The sequence below is a fragment of the Larus michahellis genome, chromosome 4, assembly GCF_964199755.1.
Source record: "Larus michahellis chromosome 4, bLarMic1.1, whole genome shotgun sequence".
Classification (NCBI taxonomy): domain Eukaryota; kingdom Metazoa; phylum Chordata; class Aves; order Charadriiformes; family Laridae; genus Larus; species Larus michahellis.
The window spans coordinates 45,854,890-45,866,006 of record NC_133899.1 but is presented as its reverse complement, the minus strand read 5'-3'; the positions used below and the strand labels follow the sequence as shown (position 1 = coordinate 45,866,006).

Here is an 11,117-nt window from a genome sequence, read left to right as displayed (position 1 = left end):
GTAAGTGTCTGGAAGATAAAGGCTAGCCTATCTTTAGCACTGGCATCTCCCATGTTATTTGCTTTGAGACGGAGCAGAAAAATGTTAACGAAGAGCAGTTGAAGAGAAACTTATTTATTCAGCCTAACCACTGTAACATGGCTTTTTCTCAAATATTGTGCTACAACAGATTCTCAAACCCTCTTTGTCCTCTGTGCTGACATCCACATTTGTCTCTTGAAACAGAAAAGGGAATATGGCTATTTTCCCTCTTCCAGGAAGCGGGTACCCGATGCTGTGCTGCTGGCTGGCGCAGCACAGCCTGCCGTGTCTTCTGCAGGACGGCAGCACAGCTGCACGCTAAAGCAGGGATGGGAAGGGCGACGGTAAATGGCCTGCTATTAATCCCAGCTGCTAAACAGAAACGATGAGCGGGGCAGAGGATCATGCACTCACAGCCTCTTGGAGCTACCGCACTCTTCGGCTATCACAGGGATTTGTACCAGAGCTCAAAGCACAGCAAGACTGAAAAGTAGTCTGAAACCTGCAGTATGGGGAGGATGCTGTACAGCCTCTGGAAATCTTACGGAGCTCATTAGCCCTCTGGGAACATTATACGACATTTAGGCACGTGGCTATAGAGTTCCCACAGATGTTTCAAACCCTTTCACAAACTCAAAACCCCCAGATTTGTAACAGCATTAGGAAATTGTTGAGGAAAATTAGCCCAGCTGCTGATAAGTGATTATTTCTTACTGAGTCGGGTTTGCCTGGCTGAAGGCTGTTCTGGAGGTCAAGCTGCTTTGCTGTGCTGCATATGTTCTGCGCCTACACGGAAAGCAGCCATCGGGGTCTAACAGCAAAGGGAGACAAGCTGTTTCACAGAATGCATGCAGGGGGACAGGTGGGGTGCTTTAAATACTTGTTTACAAGGAGGTCGGGTCAGAGCCCAGACTTGTTTCCTTACCTGCTGAATTGCATGCTCGACCCTCCCCTGGTGCCGGAGGTCAGCTGGCTCTCCTACTGCAAGGGATTTTTTAAAACTCTTCCTCTACTTATGAAAGGAGTGAAGGACCTGTCCAAAAACAAGTCCCTCCCCAGCCCTGATTCTCCTCAGCTTTAAGCTAGAGGCAGGCTTCCATTGTGCCCGGAGCCAGGAGCCACCACCGGGCTCCTCATGCAGGTCATCTGCTGTACTTCAATGCAAGAGGGTACAAGCCCGTGGTTGCCGGCCCTAACTAGGCACCCTGTTCTCTGTATCGCGTTCATCTTTTTCCTCTTACCCAGCCCTTACCTCCCCCATAAGCTCACAGCATGCTCTTTATCCCTATTTATCAGTATGATGGCACTTCAAGCCAGGACGTAAGAGAAGCTGTAAGTCCACAAAAAAACTTTACCACAGAAAGGTAAGCTACAGCTCTAGCAGCTAATACCTAATATTTGGGAAGTTTCAACTGCCAGAGGCTTGCCTTGAAGGAAGATGCTCCCATGGGATTACACTATCACCACAGGAATATTTGAAGAGAATGGAGAAAATACGGGTAGGAGATCCCCAGTCCAGGAATTTGCTTTTCATTCTGCAGAGAGCTTCAGATGCTCTTTGGCACATACACTGTAGACAATCTTACAAAAATCATACACATGCCTGCACACACACAGAAACCCCACGTAACTTCCCTCCTATACCGCATCAAAATACCTCCACGGTTCAACTCCAAGAAAAACACGTCCACATAGTACCGCTTGCTCTAGTAACTAAAACTGCATTGTATCCAGTTATCAAACACGTCTGCAGCACTAAACAATTTACAGGGCAAAAGGGGAAAAGAGACAAAAGCAACTTGGATGAGAACAGAAAGCACATACGCACTACTGTGAATTCACGAGGCTTGCCCAGTTGCACTAAGGTTCTCAGAAACAACCGGTTATAAAGTCTCCTTAAACATCTACTCAGGTTAACACAGAGGTCTCAAAGAAGCAAATAAAGTTGTCTAAAAATCAGTCTACCTTGGCTCTTGTCTCATTAGCTTGTACCTGACAGTACAGACTGCAAAACCCCTCGGAGCAGGACCCCCGAGGAAAGCACTACTGCTGCTGCACTAGCTGCCAACAACCTTTCCATCCCTTTAGTCCTCAAAGGGGTGAAGGAAGCTGGAAGAGGGCGGTTAGACCCCTGAAAGAAGGACAGTCCGATAGGTACTGTGCAAATATATCAGATTTTATTACTCTTTTATGGAAATAATAACAGACATTCAGGTAGAAACATATTAAATTAATGCAGTCAACAGTTTAAATGCAAAAATAAATATAAAGTCCAGCAGCTCAATGCATCTAAAACAGCTCATTTCTTCTAACGAATAGAAAAGATTATTTTTTTTAACCTTTTTTTTTTTTTTTGTCTTTTAAACGGAGAGTTTCATACAATCAAATAGAAACGAAGGTACAAGCGCTTTCTTAGAAAACATCCCGACCCGGTCGCCCGCCCCGGGCGCTCCTCGGCCGGCGGCGGCGGGGCGGCTCCCTGCAGCCCAGTCCGTGTCGACGCCGGGTCCCGCCGAGCCGGGCCGGGTCCCCCCGGGTCCCCCCCGGGTCCCGCCGCCCTCAGAGGGCCGAGTCCGAGTCGCTGGAGTCGAGGCTGTTGCGGAGGCGGCAGCTGCCCAGCCGGTCCCGCTGGAGGCTGAGGTTCTGGGTGCTCCGCCGCAGGCACTCCAGCGACTGCAGGAAGGACTTCTTGGCCTTCTCCTCCTCCATGGGGGACACCCCCTCCTCCTCCACCTCCTGGATCTCGTCGAAAGTCACCGGCTGCGTCTTGAAGCGCGACTGCCGCGGCCGCCGCAGCTTGCCCTTGGGGGCCTTGGCGGGGCGGGCGGGGGGGGAGAACTCCTCGGCCACGCAGACGAAGTGGGGCATCACCGCCTGGTAGCTGGAGCAGACGCCCATCAGCTCGGCCGGCTTCGCGGCCATCCTGCCGCCCGCGGGGCCGCCCGCCGCGGGGGCCGGGGCCGGCGGAGCGGGGCGCGCCGCTTCGGCCGTGCCGGGCGCCGGGGCTCCGGTGGGCAGCGGCGGCCGGGCAGGGACGGACCCCGCCGAGCGGTGCGGCACCGCGCGGAGAAGCGCGGTACGATGCGGAGCGGTGCTGTCCGGGGCGGCGCGGAGCGGAGCGCGGGTCGCAGAGGCGCGGAGCGGTGCCGAGGGGCAGGGGACCGTGCGGAGCGGAGCGGAGCGCAGCGGTGCGGAGAGGCAGAGTAGCCTGCGGATCGGAGCGGAGAGGCGCGATACCGGAGCGCGGTGCGGTGCGTCCCCCCTGCCTCAAGCGGAGCCGCCGCTGCTGCTGCCGCTGCCGGTGCCTCGGCCCCGTTATATATCCCGGCGCTGCCCCCGCGGGAGCATGCTCAGACGGCGGCGGAGCCCACTCGCAGCCCGCCGGGCGCTTCCCTTCCGCCTGACGTCTCCCCGGCACCGCCGCCCCCGGACCCCCCGCCCGCCGCGGTCCCTCGGGAGCGGGGGGGGGAGGGGGGAGCAGAGCCCGGGACGGGGCAACCTCGCCGCCGCCCCTGCGGAGGGAGGCTTCGCGCTCGGTCCCGTCGCCCCTTCCCAGCCCCTCGCCCCTTCCCACCCGCAGCCCCGAGGCTCCACTCGCCCGTCCCCTCGCCGCCGGACACCGCCGCCGTAGAAGCCGACACCCAGCCCGGTCCCCCTCTCCCCGGGGCGTCCCAGTGGAGCGTCGGGCGGGTTACCGAGGCCTCGCTGCATCCCGGAGAGCCACGGCGGCAGATCAGCTTTCTACAGCTCACCTCGCAGCTTTCTTTTAACAATACCGCGATTTCTGTGGCTGTAAAGGAATACTAACAGACGTGTCGCGTCAGCTTTCAGCAGGGATCGCTGCTGTCGGAGTAGCATGGTTAAAGGGAAGTCTGACGCAAGCCCAAATCTGATTTGGGGTAAAATACCCTAGTGCTACGATGCCCCAGATTTAAACCGCAGAGATCCCAGCCAACGAACCATCAGCAACAGAGGGTTCAGCAGGACTCAAAACACTGGGATGTCATTCCCAATTCTGCCACCTCTAATGTAGTTTAAACACCTGCTTCAGTGTGACTCCAGTTTTTTCCTTTTAGAAGAGATCCTAAAATTTTCCATTCCCCTGTGGGCTCTGTAATACTTCCTCGATACGATGCAGAATTGGATCCTCAGACCAAAAAATGGCATACAAGTATTACTGAGCTGAAACAAAAGCTTGCAAATTAGTGACGGCTGGGACCACGCTTTAAAGCTGAGCGTGCCAAGAAGCCTCAGTGACGGAAAAACCCAACAGCGTAAGAAAAACACACGATAGGAGTAGGAAAGGAGCTAGAAAGAGGCAGAGTAGAAAAGCATGAGGGAGGAAGAGCCTGAAATGGTTAGTCTGTCCCCTCTTCAGGGCTAATGTTAGACTATTCCCATAAAGACATTCTCCAGTATAGCTTCACCCACTCAAGGATATTTTTGAAGCTTGGTTAGGAACCGGGAAGGAAGCAGAGGCTTAGCAACGGCATCGGGAATCCTGGTCTGCGCTGGCGAGGGGACAGGGACGGCGTGCACAGGGCTCCGAGCAGTCAGTACACCCGTGCTGGGTGCGCACAGACGGCACAGCAACGCAGTGTACGGGTACCCAGGGCACCTCCAACACCAGCCGGTAAATTAGCCCACAGAGAGTTCTGCGCTTACCCCAGCAGCCCTGGCTCCCGTGCCCAAGCTAGCACATCTGCAGCTAGCTTGAGTTTATTGTATTTTCCCATAAAATACGTTCCTTTTTTGGAGCCAGACAAGTGCTCTGAAAAAAAACCCAGAAGCTTACATACAGCACACACGTCCTGTGACATAGTCCAGCACACAGAAAGAAACTTGTTTTGGCAAGTTCACCATCAGAAAGTCTCAACTTTGTCTTTGGGTAAGACTCGGGACTTGTCCCTCCTCCTTTCAAACTGCCTTTGCAGTGGCAGCATTTCACCACCTGCACTGGAAACAAACCATTGTAATCACAGCCCTGCCTCAAACGGGGTAAAACAAAACAAGAATACAGCTTTCGGGGAGAGGGGCCCTTGCTAGCGTGTTTGCAGAGGGCTGGCCGCTTTGCCTCCTGCCAGCGTAACAGAAACATTAAGAGCCTTGGCTATATGAAGCACCTGAGTGTGGTCTCTCGGCTCCTTGGCTCCCCGCGGCAGTTTCAGGGCCAGGTTTGGTTTGAAGCCTTTTTATTGGGAGATACAATTAGCTTAATAAGGGAATGATTTTCTGTTTGGTTAAATTGAATCATTCCAGCTTGGAGAAGACTGTGTTTTTTACTGTTGATTTTAATGGCTAAATTTAGCCCATACAGTCCTTACTGCAGTACGACGACTTTTTCTCCAAGAGCCCCGTTTACAACATTTTTTACTCCTGACAACTTGATTCTGCAGCACGGCGAGGGCCGAAGTGTGTTTGCTCAGCAGAGCCCTCCAAGAGGACGAGCCTGCAGAACAGTTGGGAGGACTCCTGGGGCTGAGCTTGCCTATCCTGCAGAAACAAGCTGCGGGATGACACAGGAGCCTTGTTCTGTCAGCAGAGAAAAGCATCTCACATTCATATGAAGCAAGGTAAATTTAATCTGCTCTAGCATAAGAAGATCCAAAGTTCTGCCAAAAAAAGGCCGGTTGACTTGATATCTGAAGTGCAACACATGCATCCCCGGTCCGAACCGTCTGTCTGGTTTCATGCAGAAAGTTCAGTATGAGGGCAAACCGGTTTCACTTCAGGTAGAGCAAACATTTAATTTCCGCACAATTCTGATTATAAAATGCTCTGGGAAATTTCAATGCCGCGTTGGAGCAACATCACCATGGTAATAACCGGGAGGCCTTAAGATTTTATTTGAGACAATTCAGAAAAAATATCTTGTGACATAATCCCCCAAGTTAGGCCTGCAATGCGCTAATGTAAAAACTATATTTACTCCAGTGGTTTAAATCATGGCTTTAATCTCGGTGGCTCCCGGTATTGAAATGTGATCTCATGGTATAGATTACAGAAACTCTGTGCCACGTGGATCATCAGAGAGGATTTCTTCCCCGCATAGTACAGGGCTGAAGTCACGTCGTACACCAGGGCGCTGCGCAGGGGCTGGAGGGAACCTTTACCCGAGGCTGGGAACATTTCAAATGCTGCATGTTTCACATAAAATATCCACCTGACAACTGTGGGGCCTTGGGAAGGTAAAATGATGGAGAAACAACTAACACTGCTGAAACAGCACCATGGAAACTGGTGCTCATCATGTGATGAAACCAGTGCCAAACTGGTTTAACAATGTGATTCCAGGAAATACACACATAGCCTATTAATTGTTATTCCTCTTGCTGGCTATCAGGTTGAATGCCACAGAAGGAAGAGGAATGAGTAAGAAGTGAAGGGAGAGAGAGATACCCACCTCTTCCTATAGAAAAATAAACTTTTGAAAGGCCAGGCCTTCCACAGAAGCCACCTGTAGTTACGCAGTCCCAGTGCGGATACCCTGAACACCGCAGTTTGTGCCCCGAAACGGAGCGGTCACCCTGTCATTAGAGTTGACGGGGCCTCCCTCGGGAGCCAGCGGGATAAGCTGCTTCCCAGCAGCATGCCTTAACCCATCCCTGGCAGGTGGGTTTCAAACCTTGAGAGTAAGATCTGCCTCTCGCCATCCTGCCGGGCGGCATTTCCAGCCACACTTTTGTCCTGTCAGCCACCACACAGCGCCTGGCCGTGCGCGCCTCTGCTCTGGGAATTCATTTCCAGGAGGAAATGGGAAGGAGTTGCAGTTCTTTCTCCACTATAGCTCACATCCCGAAATAACCGTTTTAAAAATAATGATAAAAACATCCAGCTAACTACAGCCTAACAGAGACTGGCTTACAAATAGGAAAGGACAAACTAAATAAACAGGCAGTCGATACAAACTACTTCTGAAAGCAGAAGGTAAGTCTTCTCGTCTTTTTCTCCGCACGCAGACACGCGCATTCGATCTAGACTTGAAATTGTGCCTTTCTGACAGGGGGAACCTAAGCTACTCAACAGGGCCCAACTGAAACCCGCTGTGAGTCCGCTGCCTGGAAAAAAGCAAACTGTTGCGCCTTTCTAGCGATCACAACAAAAGAGCAGCCCCGCCGAGCGCAGCTTAACGCAGCAGCCAAACCTCTCGCAAGCACACGCGAATGCATTTACATCAGGGACCGGCGTGACTAATTACTTGCGAGGGCTGTGCGCTCAAGGTTGCCATATCCCTTTCCTTATTCCTTTATCTTCTTTTCCAGTGTTTCTCGCTAGGACTTCATCAGCCTTTTAACATTATTTTTTTTTTTCCTTTAAAAAAAATAAATAAATAAGAGCAAAGCCAGCCCCAGCAGCTGACTGCCCGAGGGTAATCCTACAGCAAGGATCACACTCCCGCGCGCTTACCCCTGGGCAGCCAACAGAGCAGCACGCGTTTTAAAGACTTGACATGTCCCTTGAAATATTGTCCCTCAGACAGATCCCGCATGTTGCTGCATGTTTCCTACCTGGCAGCGCTCGGGGCAGCGGCAGGGAGCCCCGCAGCCAGCAGCGCAGGTGAGGGATAAGCCCTCTGCAGCAGGCAGGCGTCAGGAGGGATTTAGCTGCAGGACTGGAAATCTCCAAAGGCAAGAGGAGATCGGGCTTGTTCCGCAGCACACCTGGACTCCAGTCTCCCGCGGGTCGGGGCTCTCCTTCACACCACGATTTTCGTCCCCCGCAGCATGAGACGAGGGAGAAGCCTCAGGCAATAAGGCATGAGGAAACTCCCCCACGGCAACTCCCATATCCTGGAGGGCAGATACGATCAGCAAGGCACCAGTGAGCGGCACTGGGATGCTCAGGTCCCTGCTGGGGTGTTTGCAGGCAGCTTATGAAACATTAAGCTCCTTCCATGAGGAAGCTCTTGCCGACATACCAGGGAGTTGCTAGGATGGGCAAGTTCTCTGAGGGACGTTTCAAACTGGATGTTTTCAGCATATGAATTATTGGTGTATGGAAGGATTTTTACATCTCCCCAGGCAATCTGCCACATAAATGGTGCCACCTTGCTACTTACTGAGGTTTTAAGACACTTCTCCAGACAAAGTAACTTTTTAAGAGAAAAAGGTTGTCTCATTTTTATATGTAACTTGGCCATTTTAGCTGAAAAATTTATTTCCAAGTCAACCTAAACTAGTAAGTATGGGAAATTCGGCTGAGTTGTTGATGCCCAACTTTCTCTTTTTACAGATGGCCTCATCGCACGATCCTCCCTTCCTCAACCCATCCCTAAACCCGGCTCCTCCTCTTCCCTGTCCTCCAGCGGTGGCTCCTGCTCCCTTCTTCCTCTCTCACAGCCACTACAGTTTTAGCAGGACCCGTGCGAGCCCAGGCCCACCAGCCCTGACCGGCAGAGGGATGCTGTGGTCTTCACCATCCCTGATGGTGCCTCTCACTAGCTGGGAACTTACCTGGAAGAGAAGGTATTCACGGAATCACGGAATCTTCAGAGCTGGAAGGGACCTCTAGAGATCATCTAGTCCAACTCCCCTGCTAGAGCAGGATTGCCTGGAGCACATCCCTCAGGGCTGCATCCAGGCGGGTCTTGAAAATCTCCAGAGAAGGGGACTCCACAACCTCCCTGGGCAGCCTGTTCCAGTGCTCTGTCACCCTCACTGTAAAGAAGTTTTTCCGTGTATTTGAACGGAACTTCCGATGTTCTAGCTTGTGCCCATTGCCCCTTGTCCTGTCGCTGGGAACCATTGAAAAGAGCCTGGCTCCGTCCTCCTTAAACCCACCCTTTAGGTACTTGTAAACATTAATCAGGTCCCCCCTCAGCCTTCTCTTCTCCAGGCTAAAGAGTCCCAGCTACGCAGTGTTAGCTGTGCAAAGTCTGAGCATTGTTACTTCCATTAAGTATAACTATATAATCTATACATATATATATGTATAGATTATATAGTTATATACATATTAATATACATATACATATTAAACTCAACATGAGCTGGCAATGTGCACTTGCAGTCCAGAAAGCCAACTGCATCCTGGGCTGCATCAGAAGCATGGCCAGCAGGTTGAGGGAGGTGATTCTGCCCCTCTCCTCTGCTCTGGTGAGAACCCACCTGGAGTACTGTGTCCAGCTCTGGAGTCCTCAGCACAGGAAAGACATGGAACTGCTGGAGCGCGTCCAGAGGAGGGCCACAAAGATGATCAGAGGGCTAGTGCACTCTCCTGTGAGGACTGGTTGAGAGGGTTGGGGCTGTTCAGCCTGGAGAGGAGAAGGCTCCGGGGAGACCTTATAGCAGCCTTCCAGTACCTAAAGGGGACCTACAGGAAAGATGGGGAGGGACTCTATCAGGGAGCAGAGTGATAGGACACAGGGTAATGGTTTCAAACTGAAGGAGGGTAGATTTAGATTGGATATTAGAAAGAAATTCTTTACGGGGAGGGTGGTGAGGCACTGGAAGAGGTTGCCCTGCGAGGTTGTGGATGCCCCATACCTGGAGGTGTTGAAGGCCAGGCTGGATGGGGCTTTGAGCAGCCTGGTCTAGTGGGCGATGTCCCTGCCCACGGCAGGGGGGTTGGAACTACCTGATCTTTAAGATCCCTTCCAACCCAAACCATTCTATGATTCTATATATAAAATAGAAATCAGTGCGATGCTGGACCATTTCAGGGGTGCGGTGACAGGTCTAGGACACTGTAGAGATAAACCTGCCTTGGATTTTCACTGCAACGCACGCCACCAAAACCCCCATTTCGGCTTCCCAGCGAGGTGTGTGAGAAGAGTGCTGCTGCCGTACCTTGGCCAAGAGCAGCCAGGTCAGGCTTGGGCTGCTTTAAAATGCAGACCGTAAAGATCAAAGTCAGGTTTGGTAGGAAGGATGAGTTGAAATGAGGAACCCCCAGAGGCAGAGGAGACAGCCGAAGGCAGGAGCAGGGTGAAGGTCAAGACAGCAGGGAGCAGGAGGAACAGCAAGGCCACGTGGGACGGTCAATAGCAGAACCAAGGCTGGAGAAAAAAGAGCAAGGGACAGAGTGGGGGGCAGGGGGATGACTAGGATGGAAGACCCATCACAGGGCTGCACAACACAGTTGCCTACAGGGTACACAGCATTAACCCTCTGCAAACCTCACTTCTGCCTGACAGCCTGCGACGGGAGCTGGGAGCAGGACCATCGCCTTCAAGCACAGCAGCTGGCACTGCGAGGATGTACCCGCAGCGTGACTGTAGGTCGTGACAAACACTCGTTAATACTTGTGAGGGGAGCATGATACAACACGGTTAATACAAGGTATGGGGGGTATTCAAAGCTCCTTCCCCCTCAAATATCTCACTCTCAATCTTGTCTGACTTTTTATGAGCTGCAATAAATCCCATAAAGCTTCTGCCCGCTGCCCTTAGGACAAAGTACTGACTGAAATGTTTGAATGTATCGATGCTCCTCACAGAAATCTATTGTTTTATTCTCTATATTGAATTGTTTTAATTGTAAAGTGATAACTGAAGTGAGAAGTCAGGGTTTCACTAGCAGGTCACAGGATAACAGCATTTGGCTGTCCTCGCACCACTAACAATAAATGTAGTAATAAAACTCTTTGTTTTCAAAGAGAGCTGCAAATTGTTCCCTGACGAAAATTGCTACATTAGATTTCCCTTATTTGGCCTGACGGGCGTCGGAAGGGATGGCAGCTTTTCCCAGCGCTGTTACTGACGTATTAGAACACAGTGCGACGAGGATACAAGATAAAAGTGTGGTTTAGACAACTGGAGACCAGTGATTCCAGAAAACTCAGCTGTTTAAATAATGAAACTGTATTAACAAATAAAGAGACCGACTGCTTTGAATATTCCTGCTGGTACAAGTTGCCGCCACTTGGAGTAAAATTAACCGCTAACCTTCCATGGCTGTAACTGCGAAGGTATTACTACGTCTAATTGTTACTGTGATCCTATCAATTAAGCAGCACAGAAATTAGGATTGCTAGTTCAATAATGCTCTTTGAAGTTAATAAAACACATCCTGCCTCGGGTTCAAAATCTTGATAAAGTGTTTTGCCCCACAAAATAAATTAAAAAAAAAAGAGTTTGGGGATAAAAAAAACCCCAC

At 51.3% G+C, this 11,117-nt stretch overlaps 1 protein-coding gene across 1 annotated transcript; it reads right to left on the bottom strand.

The window, feature by feature from the left end:
- Window positions 1-2,176: 2,176 nt before the first annotated feature.
- On the bottom strand, window positions 2,177-3,378 carry C4H11orf96 (chromosome 4 C11orf96 homolog). The gene has a single exon (XM_074584319.1). The coding sequence runs from the start codon at window positions 2,941-2,943 to the stop codon at window positions 2,581-2,583; it is 363 nt and encodes a 120-aa protein (XP_074440420.1). The 5' UTR covers window positions 2,944-3,378; the 3' UTR covers window positions 2,177-2,580.
- Window positions 3,379-11,117: the final 7,739 nt, after the last annotated feature.

Bases quoted from the DNA above. Each gene is read 5' to 3' on its own strand.
- C4H11orf96 (XM_074584319.1), bottom strand. From the start codon at position 2,943: ATGGCCGCGAAGCCGGCCGAGCTGATGGGCGTCTGCTCCAGCTACCAG.